This window comes from Porites lutea, chromosome 3 (genome assembly GCF_958299795.1).
Source record: "Porites lutea chromosome 3, jaPorLute2.1, whole genome shotgun sequence".
Taxonomy (NCBI): domain Eukaryota; kingdom Metazoa; phylum Cnidaria; class Anthozoa; order Scleractinia; family Poritidae; genus Porites; species Porites lutea.
Genome location: NC_133203.1, coordinates 13495415 through 13514806, shown reverse-complemented (window position 1 = coordinate 13514806; position 19392 = coordinate 13495415). Strand labels below are relative to the sequence as shown.

At 38.9% G+C, this 19392-nt stretch overlaps 1 protein-coding gene and 1 long non-coding RNA gene across 2 annotated transcripts; both read left to right on the top strand.

The window, feature by feature from the left end:
* The first annotated feature begins 12 nt into the window (after positions 1-12).
* LOC140931587 (furin-like protease kpc-1) lies at positions 13-5269 on the top strand. Its single transcript, XM_073381389.1, has 6 exons — positions 13-24; positions 708-836; positions 1084-1157; positions 1515-1603; positions 3717-3892; positions 4958-5269. Exons 1-6 carry the CDS (start codon positions 13-15, stop codon positions 5267-5269), a joined length of 792 nt encoding a protein of 263 aa, XP_073237490.1.
* A 3847-nt stretch (positions 5270-9116) lies between these two features.
* Positions 9117-15209, top strand: LOC140930552 (uncharacterized). Its single transcript, XR_012164867.1, has 3 exons — positions 9117-9220; positions 13437-13560; positions 15077-15209. It is a non-coding gene; the product is annotated as an uncharacterized lncRNA (long non-coding RNA).
* The last annotated feature ends 4183 nt before the right edge of the window (positions 15210-19392 follow it).

The window sequence follows — 19392 nt, the reverse complement described above, 5'->3', positions numbered from 1 at the left end:
AACCTCTACATAATGAGGTCCTCGGTACGTGTATAATAAATGATTTTCCTTACCCCAGTAAAAGTAAAATATATGACAAAGAACCTCGATATAATAAAACCTTGTTATAACAAACTGCAAATTTATATTTTACCAGTCCCTTAGACCTTCACTGGAGAAAATTGATGTTGGTCACTCTTGGGAATTAAGCCGTTTAAGAACTGGATCAGTGTATCCACCAGGACAATAACGTGACCATTTTTAAGATTTTGTCCCTTAATGTTCGATTGTGTACAGCTCAATCCACACATCCGCCCGGATAGCCCAGTTTGGAGAGTGCCAGTCAGCCAATCGGGAGGACGTGGTGTCAAACCCCGCCCGGACCAACAACCAGGGTCTTAACTGGTTGACTGTGATTCAAGATGTTGTCTCAGTTCAAATGATCTCGTCATTGAGAGGTGACGTTAAGCCTTGTCTCCTTCACCCTTCCTTATCAATTGGACACGCGTACACCCCGTTAGTGTGGTCTATCTCTAATGTGCTAAGATTCTGTTACTAGCCCGCAGTAATTGAGGTTATGCCCTGTTGTGGTGAATCTGCCAAAATTTGTAAACCTGAGTAAATAACTAAAGTTGACCAAAAGGTTCTAGAAAAGATGTTGACTCAAACCAGTGAATTGTGGTCTAATGAATTGATAAAGCCTTGCATTTTTTGTATGAACTTGTCAGAATGCAACAACAGAGAACAACTACAATGTTAAAGAGGTCTGGGCAATGAATTATACTGGAGCTGGAATAGTTGTGGCCGTGGTCGACGAAGGACTAAACACGAACCACCCAGAGCTGCGCGAGAATTACGTGAGTGCCAGTAAAACGCTTCGTTGTAGTTTGCAGTTGCTTTTGCATGTATGTGTGCAAAGGACTACCTAAGATCTGTTTCTGTATTCAAGATGCAGTCATGGATTTTGATCTGAGAACAAAATACTCCAGTTACATTCACACAATGTGTTTGTGTCTATTAAAGAAAAGAAAAGAAAAGAAAAGGAAAAAATACTTTAGTTATACATTCCTTAGCTAGTTCACTAAAACCTTCTGCTTTTCATAGGATACAAAAGCCAGTAAGGATTTTGTTGATGGCGATTCTCATCCTGAACCGAGTAGCAGTTATGTTATGTCTGGGTAAGAAAGTAGCTGTAGGTTCCCGGCTGAACTTCTCAGCCTTGCAAGTGAATAAGGACTGTGGATGCGGCTAGTCTACCTCTACCAATATATTTTCCAGCGTTTTTAAAAGCCATATTTTGTCAGTCCCTCTTTTTTTCATTAGCATAATTCAAGCGGAGGTTATAACCATCCCATTGTACCTCTGTAGACTGGACGTATGAGTTTACCGCTAATACTGTCATCCTCTGTGGTTAGTTATTAACACTCTCTCGAGCAATTATCGTCGAGAAACCTAAGTATCTCTTTTCTTGTGGGCTTAAACTCAATGTGCACATGACGTGAGACATTTTTAACCCAACTTGTTTTAACCATTAGGCATGGCTCAAAGTGTGCCGGGATAATTGCTGCGAAAGGAAATAATGGATTTTGCGGCGTTGGCTTGGCTTACAACGCAAGGATAGGAGGTACGACATAATATTTTGTTCTCTTACTTTTCCATAGCCTCAGTCACAGTAATGAAACACGTTTATGCTGGTCTATCGTATTGAGAGCAGCCACCGTGGTGAAAAGATAGAACATGGCCTATCTGACCAAACACACTCCTTTAGTCTGCTTGTGATTTCCAACGACATTCTCGATAACTCGATCTACGCCCGCTGAAAAGAGCACTAAAGTATTAGACTGCAAAACAGTCTACATTTTGCGTATTCAATTACGTGCGAGCAGTTAATGTAAATCTTTTTTTCTTCTATCGTGCCCCCCTCTGTCTGAAAACAGGGACTTTAAGATTCAAGGACGCCACGGCAAAGAGAACGTCTAAAAAACAATAGGTTTAAAAAGGATAAAAAATCCGGATCATTAGGAAAAAAAGGATTATTTTTTATTCATTTCCATAGAAACGACCCACATTATCTACGGTAACTAACGATGTGGCAAGCTTGCTGATCTTTCATTGTATTCTGACGATTAGCTCAAGGATGCTGGTTTAGACGGGGCAAATGAAGTTGAATCTTGCAATAAGATATGTACTGGAAAAGTCAAGTCTTACAAGAGACACCGCCGAAGTTGTGTAGTAGTTTTGTCCTTGTGAACTAGAACAATGCAGGTTCTGTTTGAATTGCGATTTTACCACTCCGATAAAACGGATAAAATGGATCGTTTAATTCATGTCTCGGGTTTAAAAATGTCCGTAAAGATGAGCAGTGTTGTCAAACAACTCATGTATGTACTGAAACTGTTTCGAGTTACCTCTGGCATTATTCACTTTTTTCGGATCCGTAGTAGATAAACGCTTCGGATCATGTATCCAAGGTATCCGGTTTTGGATAAGATCCAAAGAATCCACCTCCGTTGAGGATCATTTGGATCAATAACCCGTTTTTGGATTTTAGTCAAGAAACGAAAGATCCGTTTTCGGATTAAAATCCGGATTTGGAGTTTGGTAAAGAAACGCACCCTTAATAAGCAAAACGACAACTTTGAACGTGCATCACGCTTTTTTGTACATTTCTTTGCCGTTTTTGCACGACTAGGACGTGAAAATGCCTAATTTCGTGTTTTATGGAGAACGTAATGGTGATCTTAACGGGACGAGTCACAACGACGATTTTTAGCGCAACAGAGCGTTGCAATGTTGGAACAATGACTTGTTGTAACTATTCGAATCAATGTCGCAACAATGTTGCAACGCTGTGTTGCGCTAAAAATCGTCGTTGCGAATCGTCTCGTGTAACATCAAGCAACATCACCTTAAACAAGCAACGACGAAATTTTATTTCGCCTTCTGAACTTCAATATAGTCCCTTGGAATTCAAAGTCATGAGGGTTCGCGTACATTTGACAAAGTAAGTAAGAAGGAATAATCGCGATTCTGAGACTGAAACAACGCAAATTCACTTAGTAAGCGGCGTTCACGTTGCTGTCGCGTCGTTGGATTCTAATTCAACAGAACACGGCTTGATCTCTGGGTAAATGTGAATTATCTCTGATTGTGTTATAGATGCTGGAAAGAGTTCGCCTAGATTTTATAATATTGTCTTTGAACGTTCTATAATGATTTCGGTCAAAAGGTCGGTTGGATTAGTTTCAGTAGAAACATGAATTGTTGGTATGCAGCCGACGCTGCGGAAATCGTAATAGTTGACGACAAAATTATGCAACAAAATCGTTTCCATCCGTTAGAAACTAAATTGTTTTCAATTCAATACTGCAATAAAAAGGTTGATTTCAGAGTTCCGAACAAAGCTTTCCCGTGAAACTGAGTTTGATTTTTATGAGAAATATGCGAAAAAATTATATATTTTCCTCCATATCTAATGAGGTTTCGCAATTAGCCTAGTTGTAAAACAGAGACTTAAGATTTTCTTGTTTTTAGTTGACAACGACTCTGCATTGTTGGTTAATATTTGATTTATTTCAATAAGTTTGCGCCATAATGACAGTCTTAATTCCAATGAAGAAGTTCCTTTTAGCTTTTAACGTAAACGACCACAATTCTCATACAAATCATCAAAACCTCAGTGTCCCCGGTCATTCTAGTCCTAAAACAAACTTGGAACTTTATTTAAATGCTTCCAGGAATTCGCTTATTCAAAGACCAAATGGCAACTGATATGACAGAAGCAAAGGCTCTAATGTTTAACCGCGACTACATTGATATATACTCCAACAGCTGGGGGCCTGGTGATAGAGGTTTTCTAGTAAAAGGACCAGGCAGGGCAACTCAAGCTACACTTGAGGAAGGAGCGAAAGAGGCAAGATGACACTATGCTTTGTTCCTCTTATGATAGAGAGCTTTTAAGCGCCACGTTTACGGTAAACGGCAAGCGGTTGCTTTCCGCCTGCCATCGAGAATCATTGCGTCTTGTTCTAAAGCTTGGCGTATTAATATCTCAGTTTACAGTATTCATAGAAAGTCGGTTTTCTTTTCTCAACAGTTTTTTTTTATGGGAAACGTTGTATTGAAGCATACAGCTGTAGGATCCCTTATGAATGCGACAGCTAACAATAAATAAATGAAAGTAGGTTGAGTTTGATCGTTCGGGTGAACGTAGTCCTGAATAGGACTGTTGTTGTTGACAGTGACTGACGTTTCGACAACCTGTGCGGTAGTCATCTTCAGAGTCAAAGTGAGTGGTATCACGTGAGTTGATGGTATTATACTCTGGTTATTGATTTGATTGGTCAATTACGTCGTGATGTTATTGGTCGTCTGTCACTTAAGCCGTGATATTATTGGCTATGAAGACTCGTAATCAGTAATTGGTGCGTTTCGATCCGTCTATTGTCACAGTTAAACTGTCGTCTATTGTTAGTCAAATTGACATTCTCTCGTAGTTAGTTTTGCTTGATCTCGTCAGTAAGTCGTTTGTACGGCGCTGGTAACTGTTGGCTACGATTCAGTGGCGTTTGTTCTAAGTTAGTAAACCAGCTTTCTAAAGTAAGACGTTGATAGTAGTCAGTAGAATACGTTATACATGTATTAATGGCAAGGAAAATTCAGTTTATCACGTGACTATCTCCGCCATTTGTCGTCTTGCCGTAAACGTGGTGCTTAACCTCTAAAAATTATACTGAACTTAAGTTAACTTAAGGAAAATTCAGTTTATCACGTGACTATCTCCGCCATTTGTCGTCGTTGCCTTAAACGTGGTGCTTAACCTCTAAAAATTATACTGAACTTAAGTTAACTTTTACTCAATCTTTTCAACTCTTTACAGGCATGTTTTGAGTAATACGCTTGTGTTACGGTCGAGCGTTTTAAACTAAAGTGACAACAATATGGTATTTACCGCCGATAAATGTGCATTTTTCTCTAGGGCCGTAATAAAAGGGGATCTATATTTGTATTTGCGGCTGGCAACGGTGGAATATTAGCAAAAAACAGCTGTGCGTACAATGGCTATGTCAACAGTATTTACACTATTGCTATCTCGAGTGTCAATAGAGATGTATCAGTGTCTAATGGAGAACGTTGCCCTGGCATAATGGCGGTTGGTTATAGCAGAGACTCATTTGGAGATAAAAACCCCGTGGTAAGTCAGGATTTCAATCTTGAAAACACAGCACTTTCCTTAAAGGTTAAGGGACAAACACAACTCTTTGACGTATGGCAGAACTACTGTCTGTAGAATAGACCTTTTTACCGATACGCCGGCCATATTGAATCAATTCGATTAAAGGAGTATTATAGGATGTCCAGGGGGCATGAGCACATTTCGTTTGTATTTTCGAGCGCTTTTCGGGACATTTTTTCTTAATTTTTTCTTAGAATAAGATTGTAACGGGAAAAAAGATCCTCGTGCCGTGTTTGGATGTAATAATGATCGCCTTTTTCTAGTTTAGTATTAGAAATATGGTCTTTCACTGTATATTTCTCGGGAAAAAGGCGAAAATAAGATTAAATTAAAGTATTAGTGTCTGTAAAGCCTAAGGTCAAGGGTGTTAACTTGGGCTTTCGAAATGCTAATAAGCTTTTATCTGATGCCTGTCAAATGACTGCCAAGTAGCTTGACTTGCACTTTCTATCCGGTCCCCCGAACAGGACGCGATATAATAAATGTCTTATTACTAAGTGTTAGTAATAAGATATTTATTAATTTATAAAATAACTAAGATAGTACGCGCGCTCTGATTGGCTGAGAGTAGTGTTTGCATGAGAGTAGGTAAACATGGTTGTGACATCAAGATGTTTTGCTTTTCGCGCGCTAATCACGCAAGCACGAATTTGAAAAAAAGTTTCATTGATCAAAACTCGACAAGCTCACTTTATTTACCCATTCCTTCGTCGGCTGAAACTTGGAAGATCTTTACAATCAAGCTGTGTCAACTTTTTTTCGCTTAAGCTGACATTTTAAGCGAGAAAACTCCGTATTTTGGAAAGCATCTTTCTGCAAAAGAAGAACTCATTACGCGTGCAAGACTTCGTGGACAAGATTTTGCGACTGGTAAGAATTTCTTTTTTAAGGTGGCTCCCTAGAGTAAATTGGCCGTGCGCAGCCTGAGCACTAGTATGGCGCGAGCTTTAAAATCCGCGCGACGTCCACGCAAAAATTAAAACAAACATGGCCTCTCAGTTTCAAAATATTCCACCCAAAAAACTTTATTAACTTTCTATCGAAGCTCATTGTGTAAAAAGTTTGATTAGTGTAGGTCAAAAATTTATGAGAGGAGACAATGTTACACCGGTTACAAGTCACTATCGATCTCCAAAAGAGTAAATTGTATGTAAAAACAAGCAGAAATTTCTCAAAGACATCAATTCTTTCGCTTCAAAAGTAGACAAACGTTAAATAGACGAAGTAAATGGCGATGTTTTTGCACAACGAGAAATAATTTTTACTCACAGACTGACCCTTGACGAAAGCAATAGTTGTCCGTCGAGACCTACGATCTTGTACTTGTAGCTGAGGACATGATGTACGATTTATAGATCGGCGCCATCTTTTACAGCAGACTTCTAAAGAAAAACTTCGCCGTCGAAATTATCCCTAAAGAAGAACAAGGTTGAAAAAGTATCCGGAAGTGGGCTAACATTTGAAGATCTGCAAACAGTGTACAGCAGATTAGGAAATGAAGGGCTTATTGCGATTCTTGCACATTACCACCGTCTTCATCGCCGACCATCGCCATCCTCAGTGACCACCACGCTTCGAATTTTAGCTGCAATAGTCAAGTACTTCGAAGAAAACATCCTGTGTTAGGTATAAAATTGAATCCGCTATCTCTCCTTTTTCAACTGGCGAGATATCACCGTAATGATACTAATAAACGGCTTCAAAACAATGGCTTTCGTACTCTTCAAAGAAACCACATGTTTTCAGTAGCTTTGTGCATTATGCGCATGCGGGCGTGATGGCTCGCGCGCGTATTTTGCTCATACGACCCCGATTCACGCGTGTTTTTCGGATTTTTGTGACGTCAACGTAGTTAATTAACCGTGAATTTCTCGAGTTTCCTTCGGTAAATTTTTTTAAAAATCGCCTCATTTCTTGATAGTTGCAGTACCTTTGTACTGACCTATTTTTGTTAAAATCTGTAAGAGCTAAATTCCTCCATTAAGAAAAATTACAAATTTCAAAATATTGGCAAAACCGTCTTAACGACCCCATGTTTTTTCCACTTTAAAATGTTAAGCAATATCGTTACTTTAAAGTGGCAAAGTTTAAAGACATTTCACCGTGGGAAATAAGAAATATTAAGAAAAAATGATCAAAAATGACAAAATTACTGCCTGTCTAAGGATGCGTTGTTGCCATGGCAACAGCCTTAATCCAGAAAGTGACTAGATTGCGTTCTGTAACGTATGCTAGATAGCTAGGGTTATTAGTAAATACTCTAGGGAGCCACCTTAATCGTTGCCGTAGCAAAGAGTTTTGCGTTTTTCTCAGAAAAGGTATTTTATAAAAGCAATAGAAAACTTTTTTCCTGTGTTTGCATGGCCTGATATAAACACTTTCTTGGAGCTGAACTCTGAAACACTATATTCAATCTCAAAATAGGAATGAAAGTTCCACATCTAGTATTCATGTCTTCCATAAAACCATCACATTAAGTAGGAAGTTACTCAGTGGACGTGCTATGGAAGTGAAAGAAATGTAACAAAAAGCTAAGCATGATGCACGGGCAGAGTTGTCTTGCTCATAATTTTTCTTTGACTTCCTTAATTACTGCCATCTTAGTCGTGGCTGCTCAAGCTCCCTAATTAGGCCTGATTCAGACGCCCCACTTCACATGAGCCGAACTGAATTGAGTGTTACTAATATGGGGAACGGGGAAGTGGGGAACATGACAGGGAACGGGGAAGATAAAAGTTGGAACAAATCGCCCAGGTTAGCTTGGCCAGGCAGGTGACCCTTGACAACAAACTGGGCATTAGCCTCAATCTCGAGTAAATATATTTACAAACTCCAGTGATAGGACCTGTTCACAACGTTGTCTATTGTTTATTTTAATCCTGTTGGTATTTATGATTATATCACTGACTGTATCTGCAATGTATCATTCGGATGTACATTTTAGCTCGAAAAAGGACTACGCGCGCGCTTATTTACAAGCGGAAATGCCTTAGGTAGGCTAACTATGGATAAAGTGATATCTTTATGGTGCAGTGTAGGTGGGTCTTGATATTTCCAGCATAAGATACACTGCATGCAGTGATTGATGGGAAAACCAGAGCATGTAGGGTCGGTTATTTAAACGGTAGGCCGCGGTTTAACACATCATTGGACCTCCAGAACCCTTCCTTAACTCCGTTTAAATACAGTGAAACCTCTATTAAGTGGACCCCCAATTAAGCGGACACCCTCTATTAAGCGGACACTAAGCCTGGTCCCGAAATGAACGTCTGATATTTCCCTTTATAACGAGCCCCTATTCAGTAGACACCTCTATTGAGCGGACGCGTACACTAAATTAAGGTGTATTTGGCTAATTTCTATTGTTAAAACTGTCTATTAAGCGGACACCAGACTGAATTGACAATCAGTAGTACTGGAATACGTCCTTGAAATACGGAATGAATTCAGTTAATGTTTTTTGCATTTGCAAACAAATTAAAGTTGGTTTGGTAATGAAAAGTAATGAACTTGAACTCTAGATAGCTTCTTTCACAACATGCAACTTTATCACAGTGCAGAGTAACCGTTGATTGTTGATCGTCAACAAACATTGCGCAATTTTTACAACCTCTATTAAGCGGACACTTGGGAAGGTCCCGAAGGTGTCCGCTTAATAGAGGTTTCACTGTAACTAGTCCGTGGTTTTTATGCGTGTGAGTTGAACTTAAGTTCGGCGAGACACATCCGCACCGAACGCCTTTATAATGAAGTGGATTCTGTCTTTCACAAGATTCTTTCAAGGTAAAATTATTAGGATAATGCTATTAGATACGGAACAACAATGGAAAATGTACTAAAAAATTAACCCAAGTATGCATGCGCCCTTAGTAAAAGCCGTGATTTTTTTTTTTCGTTTTAGTAAAAATTTGACGTGGCGCGACGTTCAACACATCATTGTTAGAAGTTCAAGGTTTGCTGGAAGGAATCCGCCTGATATGGTTGAAAATGGCGCTGGGCTGAAAGGTTAGAGGAAATAAAAGCATTAACAAGTTTATTATTGAATGTGGCTGACTGTTTGCCGCGTTGCTTAATAACACAACATCCTTTTGTTCTTTTTATGTCCTTAAGAATCCGTAAAGAAATTTTTTATTTTAATTGGCTTTAACAATAGCGAACTTAAGAACCACGACGAAGCTCACGACGACGACGTCTGTTGACTGGGAAAAGACTGGAACGAGAACGTCAGTTTCGGCGGGAAAAAGGAAGCTTAAGATGCAGTCGGTCGGTAGGTCGACGACGACGACACTGAATGTAAACACAAATGTAAAACTGTGATGTTCGTTCGCAACAAAGGTTTTCGCAATGGCGTCTTTTCAAACAATGCAAGATCTTATTTTTTAAGCCGTACATCAGGAGCCTATCAAATGAAGCCTTCATCTCCCATACAAGCCCTTGGAGTCAACCCTTTCCCGAGTAGATTTATAATTAGAACGGTTCCCAGGGGAGACTTCGCGCGCCGACGGTGGGAAGAGCCAATCACAACGACTAAATGACACTGCTATTGTACTTCATGAAACAGCAGGAAATCCGGTGCTGACAGGCCAAACAAAATCATAAGTTAGTGAAACGTGACTTTAGCGTTTTCATCCCTCAGAGACTTTCTTTCTTTTCTTTCTAGCGGACAGATTATACTGTGGAGAGTTTTAAACTTTGACTATGTTAATCTTAATTTTGGTTGCTTGTCTCACATTAAGAGGCCATGAAACTGGTCTGTTACATGCGTAATTATTAACTACTACCTGCAGTCTGTAGTTCTGACAGGATTCGTTTTCTTTAGCCAGTTTTTTTGAGCGTTAAGGTTCTTATTTCGGCTAAATGACTCAATAATAATGAAATTTCTAGTTTTTTTCCGAAATGCGTTTGTCTGAATAAATACTGTGGTTGTCTTGTCCATCAGTTAGTGTGATGATTCCCTGCTATGTTTTGTAACGCCGAGCCCAGCCATTGTTTTCTCGCAAAAAAGTGACCTACAGATGCGAATTCGAAGGAAAGAATTGGCCTAAACTTCTACATTAATTGCTGCGGATTCTCCAGTTAGTAAGTCATAATTCTTTTGGCGTAGATACAATCCATTTTGTTTTTCTTGAGATAAGAGGGTCTTTGGACTGGAGCGCGATGTCATAAATTCCACCGTTAGCAAATTACTTTTGAGTTAGCTTTACGGTCGAGCAACTGTTGTCTTCTGTTCAACTTTTCAAGTGCCAGTTTTATCAGGCAACTCTCATTGTGATACAAGTCAGTTGTAAAGGAAGACTGCAATTTTTCTGAAGCATTCCTCCTTAGTTGCTACTCAGGTCATCGCTTTTGCACGCGGTGCTTAACTGGCGAAAACCACTCCACGGCGATGACAAAAATCAAATGATCCTGGCACTTTTTCGGCGCTGATCATCGAAAAGTTTCAAATCGTCCACAGAACGCTTAATCGTCGACTCTTTTCAAGGTGCATGCTTAAATGTGGGATGTATGACGGCAAAAAAAGAACAAAATAGAACCTTTCCGTGATCCTCAGTTCGCTGCCTTTGTCCCATCGCTTCATGCTCGGTCTCAGGCGGGTAATTCATTAACTTTTATTTCATCCCAGATCCCAGCGGCTGTAAAACTGTAAAAATGGACGTATAGTAAAAAAGGAAAACGGTCGAAGGACGGGCTTCTGAGTTCGACTTCATCCAACTTCATTTTTTTCACGGTGACATACGAGACTCACGGAAATATGACACTTTTCGCGGGAAACAAGCCGTTCTATTTATAAACCTACTCGGGAAAGGGTTGACTCAAGAAATTAATGGAGATGGAGGCTCCATTTGATGGGCTCCTGCGTACATCTAATTTCATCGACGATGAAGAATTTTTTGTGTTGTCTGACCTTTTTCGAGTGGAAAAACCTGCTTTCCGTACGAAGATTATTCAACTTTCAACTGAATGAAATGACCGAGTCCGAGTGTCTGTAAGAGCTTGCTGAGATTTGGAAAAAGAGACAACCTGATGTGATAGCTGTTTTCCATATAAAGTTTATTTCCTCTATATTAAACATATATATATGATTTGCCTTACCTAAATACGTACAAATAAATTGATTACTTACGAGTTCGCTCGCTTGGCCTCCACAGATGTTGTCATTCTTCGAAGTAAAAAGAATTCATTAGTCGAATTTTCAATCAACATCGCTTGTTAGGAGAAAAAAGGAACGATACCTGGATTTACGAGGATAAGAAAATGCAAAGTTCTTCAAAATCACTTAAAACAGTGGATTTATACCTGCCGAAGCTTGTGGATTGCAGGACGACGTGATTCTACTTTGTTTGGCGTCGTCGACGACACCACGACGACGAAATTTACTAGTCGCGCTTGCGCAGTACACTGTAATTCACTTCCGGTCGTCGTTGGCAAAGTCGTCGTCGTGGTTTTTAAGTTCCGTAATAAAGAAAAGCTAACAGTTCAAATGTAATTTTTACCTTTTGGTGGATTTAAGGATTTTCTCGTTTTAGGGTAGATTGAATGGAACGAAGGAGGGATTTTTTTGTTCATCAAGACAAAATATAGAATAACATTTTTCAGTGCTTTTTTGATTCCATCTGTTTTTAAAATGCTCCCGATAGTAAAGTCGGTAAGTGATTAATATCATATTGCCTAATTTTTAGGGAAAACGAAACGATTTCGGGACTTTCCCAGGTTTGATGAAGCGTTGGATTTTGACAACAAGAAAGCACTTTCAACATTTTCATTTTCATTTTAATTAAGAAATCATACAAGAGCAGAAATCCGAAGCTTCAAACTGCAAACTCGTCAGAAAGAATTCTCCAGCAATCTTATTTATTTTTTTAAGCTGTTAGCTGGTGTACCTGGCGAAGCTTTCGGCTTTCGTCTTTTGCACGCAAAATGTAAGACAAAAATTAAGGATTTTAAGAATACCAAACTAGATGTTGCCTGAAGTAAGGGAGAATCCTCTAACAATAACTTCGAGAAAATTAAGAGGCTAGCTCTTTCTCTATATATTTTTTACTCCGCTTTTTTCATGGAAAAACTTTGATAATAGGCGACCAATAGACCTTTATAGGTTGTATGTTCACGCGAACAGCAGTAACTAACAATGCATTTGAAATATACAGGAATGTTAGCTATTGCTGTCCACGATAATAGAAAACTTGGAGACAATATAGCCTGCGAAAACAGACGGTTCTCCTTGCTCACCACTGCTGGGGGACGTTTCGCGAGGAGGAACGTCTGCGACTCAGCGACAGAAATTCCATACTGATGACGTAAAATCTGTGTGGAATCCGGTCGTAAGCGCTGATTGGACGTCCGAGACGTTATATTGTTCTATAGCCATTGTTTAGGAATGACAGACAAAAGACCAAAAGCTACAAAGGTCAAATATAAACGTGATGAATCTAACAGTCAATATTTGTGGAATATATTCTTCTCTAGAAGAAGCATTTGAGTTTTGCTGGATCTCGTTCTCAAATAAACACAACACTTTACCAAAATAGACCAGGAGAAACGGATTTATTATGTAAACATTATTTTACGTAATCAGTATGGAATTTCTGTACTGAGTCGCAGACGTTAACGTTCCTCCTCGCGAAACGTACGGAGATAAGGCTATTTTCGCAGGCTAGAGACATTCCACTGAAGACTGAGAGGCTCTCGCTTTTAAACACTAAATTTCGACAAAAAGTTAGCAAAAATAAATTTCGAACATCGAGGTGGCTATTGGAGGAATAAGCTTCCTTGAACGATTTTGGAAGAACAGTTCCCAGTGGCGAGGAATACGGCTACAAGCAAAATAGGTAATTTCGTTGCTATAACAACTCCAATGTCATTGTAACGTTAATCATGATAAATTATCATCTCTATCTAATACAGCCGTGTTGGTAATTTTTTCAAATCATTGTTTAAGGGGACGTGGTTTATGCTCAAACTTGAGAGGTATTGACACTGAGAAACCCCATCGAGCCACCTTAAAAGTGAAATGTTTCACGGGAAGCTGGAAAAAAAATGCCGAGACTGTTTCCGTGAGAACAGCCCTTAATGATAATCCTGACGGTAGATACAGCGAAACTGGAGTGACCCATTCAGCCTTGAGCATTGCTTGTCATATGAAAAGCTTTCGTTTTTCGTTTTGCCTTCGTTCATTTTAGTTATTTTAGATGTATCTCTTTTATTTTCTATTACTTTGTAGTAAGCAATTATTTGGGATTTGGGCTAATGGACGCACTTCAAATGGTCAACTTTGCAAGGAAATGGAAGAATGTACCGAAACAAATGCATTGTGAAATGCAAAAATACCTAGGCATCTACGTCAAGTACGTTAGTTTTGGTTAATTTATAATTTTTTAGTTATTGTCATTATGCAGAGTTATCAACTGGATGCTAAAAGGTTAAAAAGCTACACAAAGCTCACGGAGTAACCTGTGTGCCTAGGAGTTGAAAAGAAATATAATATAACATATATATCACATATACTAGGTGATACGTATGCATGTCTATAAAATATACATAAAAAATATCTATATCTATTTATACACCCTAAAAAAAAGAAAAAAACTAGTCAATCGTCTCTCTTTCTTGTCTTCCTGAACTCTTGCTAATGCGCTTATTTATTTTATTTATTCTATTTTTCTTAAAATAAGTACTGAATGAATTATCAAGTAGGCTCGATTACCAGTTGCTGTTCTTGAAATGAGCCCTCGGAAATCGGGCCTAATTATTGAGTAAATCATATGAAAACGTTAATTTTCAGGGGCGTAGCTAAGATTTTTCAAAGGGGAGGAGTCACAGTGTATCACACCCATGGTACTTACCAGATGGGTATGTTGACATCCTCTTGGAGTGATATTAATTTCGGATGAGTAATGCGCGTTTGGGGGGAGGGGGAGGGGTGGAGAAGCCTACAAAACAGCTGGAAAAGATGTATTGCATGTTGATTCTTCGGATTCGCGACTTTTCGCCACCTGAATAATAGGGACATGATTGGGCCTTTCCAGATTCTGCTCCGAAAAAGCTAAAAAGTTGCTAAGAAATATGCCAAAAAGTTGCTCAAAAATTTTGTTAAGTTGCTCGAATACTTTGTAGACAGCAGGTCTAATTTTTTATAACAATTGCTTTGTAATCAACATTAAGGTACAACTAAGTAACTAGTTACAACAAATTAGGCAACCTTTAGTTGAATCTAAGTGGCTAGTTACGAAAAGTTAGACAGTAAGTGTAACAAAGCTCCCCTGCTAACTGTAGTTTCAATGGGGTTTTCGATTTCTTCGTCTTCGGAAGACAACGTGGCGTCCGCCATTTTGTTTACACACAGTCCACAGGCTACCCCAACCTCTTTCCCTGGGCTTTTCCCTTCTCGTGGGGAGCGCCTCCCACGAGAAGGGAAAAGTCCTGGGAACGAGGTTGTGGCTACCCAAACCCAATTCTTGTAATTAATTACCACATCCACATGATACCCATTCAAAGTGTAAAAATATGAGTTTTACTAGAAAGATGTTTAGAATTTTAACCAAGAGGATTTTAACTTGTTTATTTTAAAAAAAGGGGGGGTTATTCAGCATTTTGGTTCAAAATAGCCCAAAAGTTACCAAAAAAGTGCTCGTTTTCCGAAAAGTTGCTTGAAGTTGCTCTCTAACAAAAAAGTTGCTCAAAATCCTAAAAGTTGCTAAAAAGTTGCCAAGCAGAATCTGGAAAGGCCTAGACATGAACCAATCATCTCACAAAGGAGGTGGGGGGGGGGGGCAGGGGTGCCCAAGGACCCCCTGGGCTACGCCCTGTACTAGATAATGAAGTCATTATACAAACACTGTTCGCTCACCGCTTCTTTCATAGGCCCCTTACATCTAAAATAGGGGTTTTGCCTAACTCCTGCAAGGAACGAATTGGCTTTCTGGAACATGTTCTTGTTAGAGTCAACCTTAAAATTTGGCCTAGAGGAGCCTTGCTGCTGTCATTAAAGTCGCCAAGTGGAACAGTGTCTCGTCTTACTCAGCACTGGCCGTTCGATAGATTTAAAAACGTCTCTTATAACCTTACAAACTGGAATATTTTGACTCTTCATCACTGGGGCGAGGATCCAAGAGGAACCTGGACATTAAAGGCTGATGGCGATTATGGTTAGTAAACAGTGAGCTCTTTTTACGCCTTAGCCGGGGAGACCAAGAAAACAACAATAACAACAACAACCATCCTTGTCCCCTGGGCGCTTTTCCCTGGCTAAACAAAGCGCCCTAGGGACGAGGTTGAACAACAACAACAACAATAATAATAATAGCAATAATATTGTATAATACTAACACTTAATACTAATACTAATACTAATACTTTTTTAGTTCTTTAAACATAACCTAAAAAGGATCACTATTGTTGTTACCGTTTTCAATGCCTGACTGTTTTCAAAACTAAAACGAAAAAAAAACAAAACAAAAAAAACAAAAAATGCCAGGAGCCTTTCATAAGCTCATCGCCTCTACCTCCAGCCGATTGGTAGTTGGGAGGTCGGGGGGAGGGTTGGGGGGCGCTGGCTCCACAAAGTATCTTTGTATCATTGCAAAATCAGACAGAGATAATACTGATATAATATAGATATAATTCTAGCCAAATGAATTGTTCATAAACTGAAGCAATTATTTATTTGATCATAGGCGATTGGTCCTGCCTGAAATAAAAATAATATTTAAAAAATATATATTGGAGAATTCAAATATTTAATTGTAAAAGCTACTGATACAGTTGAAAGCAAGAATTTGAAAAAGCTTCCTTAGTCTAGTCATTCTTATAATTGATCGAATTTTTTTAAAATCTCTTCACATAATCTCCATAATGTATATAATAAGGTCTGAAACTTTCTTTGATATTGATTCACTGCAACATCTCAAAAGTTCAGACCTGTCCTACGAACCTGTGAAAAATCTGCGCTACAACATTCACGTTATTTTTCTAAAATAATGCGCAGTATACATACCTCCATGACTAGTACATTTTAGTTTGAATTTATCGCATCTTTTGAATGTAAAACATTGACAATACTCACACTGAAATGTACTAGTCACGGATATATGTATTGTCCGCATTAATTTGGAAAAATAAGCATAACGTCAAAACAGTGAATGTTGTAGCGCGGATTTTTGACCGCGGTTTCATAGGATAGGTTTGTCTTGAAATTTGAAGGTGTTGCACAGAATCAGTCTTAATAAAAGTTTCAGACATTATTATATACATTATGAAGATTATGTGAAGAGATTTTAAAAAACATCATTCGAGTCGTTTCAGAGACTACAAAAAAGCGCTAAAAGTCCAAATTTTGAATGAAGTTGCACTTAGACGGGTGGTGTGAAAACGGGTTAGTTTTTAAGATCGCAAGAAAGAAAATATACCAAAATTTAGTAGCATCGAAATATGGTAATAAGCAGCATTCTAACGCTACTTAAGAATAATTTGAGTCATTTATAACGTTTTTATTAAATAATCTATTACGGCTATTGATAACTAATGGTTTGAAATATATTCGTTTTAGTCGAATTCAAACATACAGAATTTTTTACTTCTTACGGAGGTTATTTGCGAAACACCAAACTTTAAGTTGGTAGCGTTGGATGATTGGATATTTAGTAGCTGGTCTTAATCGCACAAAATTAGGCGTTTATCAATTTCAAAGTTTTTTGTTTATTGTTGTCATAGTGATATCGATTTTACTAAAACCTACATTTTGACAAATTTCAATTTGTAGTCAATCATTGGTGAAAATTTTATAGCGATCAGGATAAAATCAATTTTAAAGCGATTGAAAAATATCTTTGTGGCCTCTGAGAAACTATATCGAAACACCTTAAATGGTAGATAAATCATTCATTCTTAATCATCAGTGGATTTGTCATTTTGAAGCTAACGAAGTCGCGCGAATGAATTTTATGAACGCTGTTGGGCCAAAAGAGGCCCCTTTTACTGTTATTTGAGCTTATTCAAAGCACTCGTGCATTTGAATTTGCCGGTTCGGCGGTCATGAGCTTATGATGTTCAATCATTCTGCGCGATGGAATTTGGAACTGTCGTTCAGTTCAAGTCTCTCAATAATAACTGGTGCACTGGGAACAGTTTCGAGATTATTTGTAATGTGGCTTAGACATTTGGGAATGCTATATTGCATGGAACTTTTACAGCGAATAACCTTGCTGGGGTCAGGAAGGATTCTGCGAAAAGTGCTATTAAACTTATGCGAAGGATGGAATGATAGCACGTAGTAGTAGTCATACTTTAGCAAACTTAACCGGATATTTGCGTTCCCTCTGCGTTCTGTGTGCGTTCCCTTTTATTAATATGCGTAAGGGTCGAGTCTATTACGTCACCCATTGTTTTAGCTTAGGAAAAAAGTAATAAGTGCGTTCCTCCATACTAATTAAGTGGCTTCCTCCATATTTAATGAAGTGGATAGTCGTTTCGTTTCTTTTGAAAGAACACAATAGGAACAGTAGGCTTGCCTAGGCTTGCCGTGATTGGTTCATGTAGAATCTATTATGTGTTTAAAATGAAAGCGGGTAGATTTTGAAAGCGCTATCTTTCTCGTAATCGCTTTGCTAAGGAAAGAAAACTTACTATCACCAATATTCTTTAAAACATCGCTTCAAAAAAGTCGAATCGAGCGCTACACCTCTGTTGACGATTGACGAAGTGGAAAAAGTCCAGCGACAAAGGATAGCCAGTTTTATCGGACATGTGTTTCAACCGACTTATGCGGCTATGGCTGACAAACTCATCCAACAACAAAAGCTGAATCACTGTCACGGTTGTGCTATTCAACACCCCAAGTCAAAATCAACATTCTTGCCTCATGATGGATAACGATGACGCATGGATGTATTACCACGATGAAGTGGTGGAATAAATTGACTGGAATTCTATACTGAAGGCTACCGAAAGTATATGCAGTGCTCTTGGCTTCAAATTAGGTAAATCATAAGAAACGTACGTTATCGAGCTGCCAAAAATGCCGTGGACCAGTATTTACCTCGCTTCTCTGGAACTAGATGTTGTCCAGCAGGTTGACAATCTTTAAAGCCGTATCTTATACGCTCTATACTACGGACCAAATGGACTTCGGTGATCAACAAGAAACAATAGAATGCCCTGAAAGAGTTGTGAGAAAAGATGAACAACCAATGGACCTCGACTTGATAATTAATGACATTCAAAATAAGCTTTGTTTCTAAAAGTAATAAAATTTGTTTATGACTAATTGTTGAGTCAGTGTGTGTTTGTCTCTGTCTTAGCAAGATGGGGCTTTCTCTCTGTCTTTGCTTCGAGTCAACTTTTCTTTGTATCGCGCACAAGCTAAATTATTGAAAGTGTCTTCAAGTGAAATGGAAGAGCTTCAACTAAAATTAAAAGATCTGCCGGGTTCGAGTCTAAGAACATGAAAGAACGCCACTCTGAGGTCTTTTCAAAAGTGAACTGGGGGCGACTGGTGGTATTTTTGAACTTCGCGAATCAGCTAACATTAACCGAGGAGGAGTGGGAACTATTATTTCATTTTTTCGTGCCCACTCTCACCCAGATTCGGGAGTAACTATATAAATAAACACCAAGAGAAACGAAATCATTCGGGTTTGAACCTTCATAGCGATCATCAGTGATAGGGTGCTGTCCTCCTTCGTCCACCTTTGGATTTGAACACATCTTTAACCGCATTCGTTGCGTATTAGCCTGCTGTGGGGGTAGAGTTGTTGTACAAAATTCCGAGTTCTGTGATGGAGAAAACACTGACCAGCATTTATCTCGACCCAAGTCAACTCGCAAGTCTCGGTGGTTTAGATGCTGTTTACAGAGCAGTCAAAGAGAAAGGAAAGAACAAGATATCGCGTAAACAAGTCCGAGAGTGGTTGAGTCAGCAAGATGTTTATACTCTTCACAAGTCCGCGCGAAGACGCTACAAGAGAAGTCGAGTCATCGTTCCAGGAATAGATGCCCAATTTCAAGCGGATTTGGTCGATCTTCAAAATCTCAGTCGCTACAACAAGGGTTATAAATACTTACTGACTTATATAGATATCTTACGCAAGTACGCTTCTGTGTTACCTTTGAAGACAAAAGAAGGTCAAGAACTGGTCAAAGCCTTTCAAGAGATCTTTTCTAATGGTCGCAAACCCACCAAA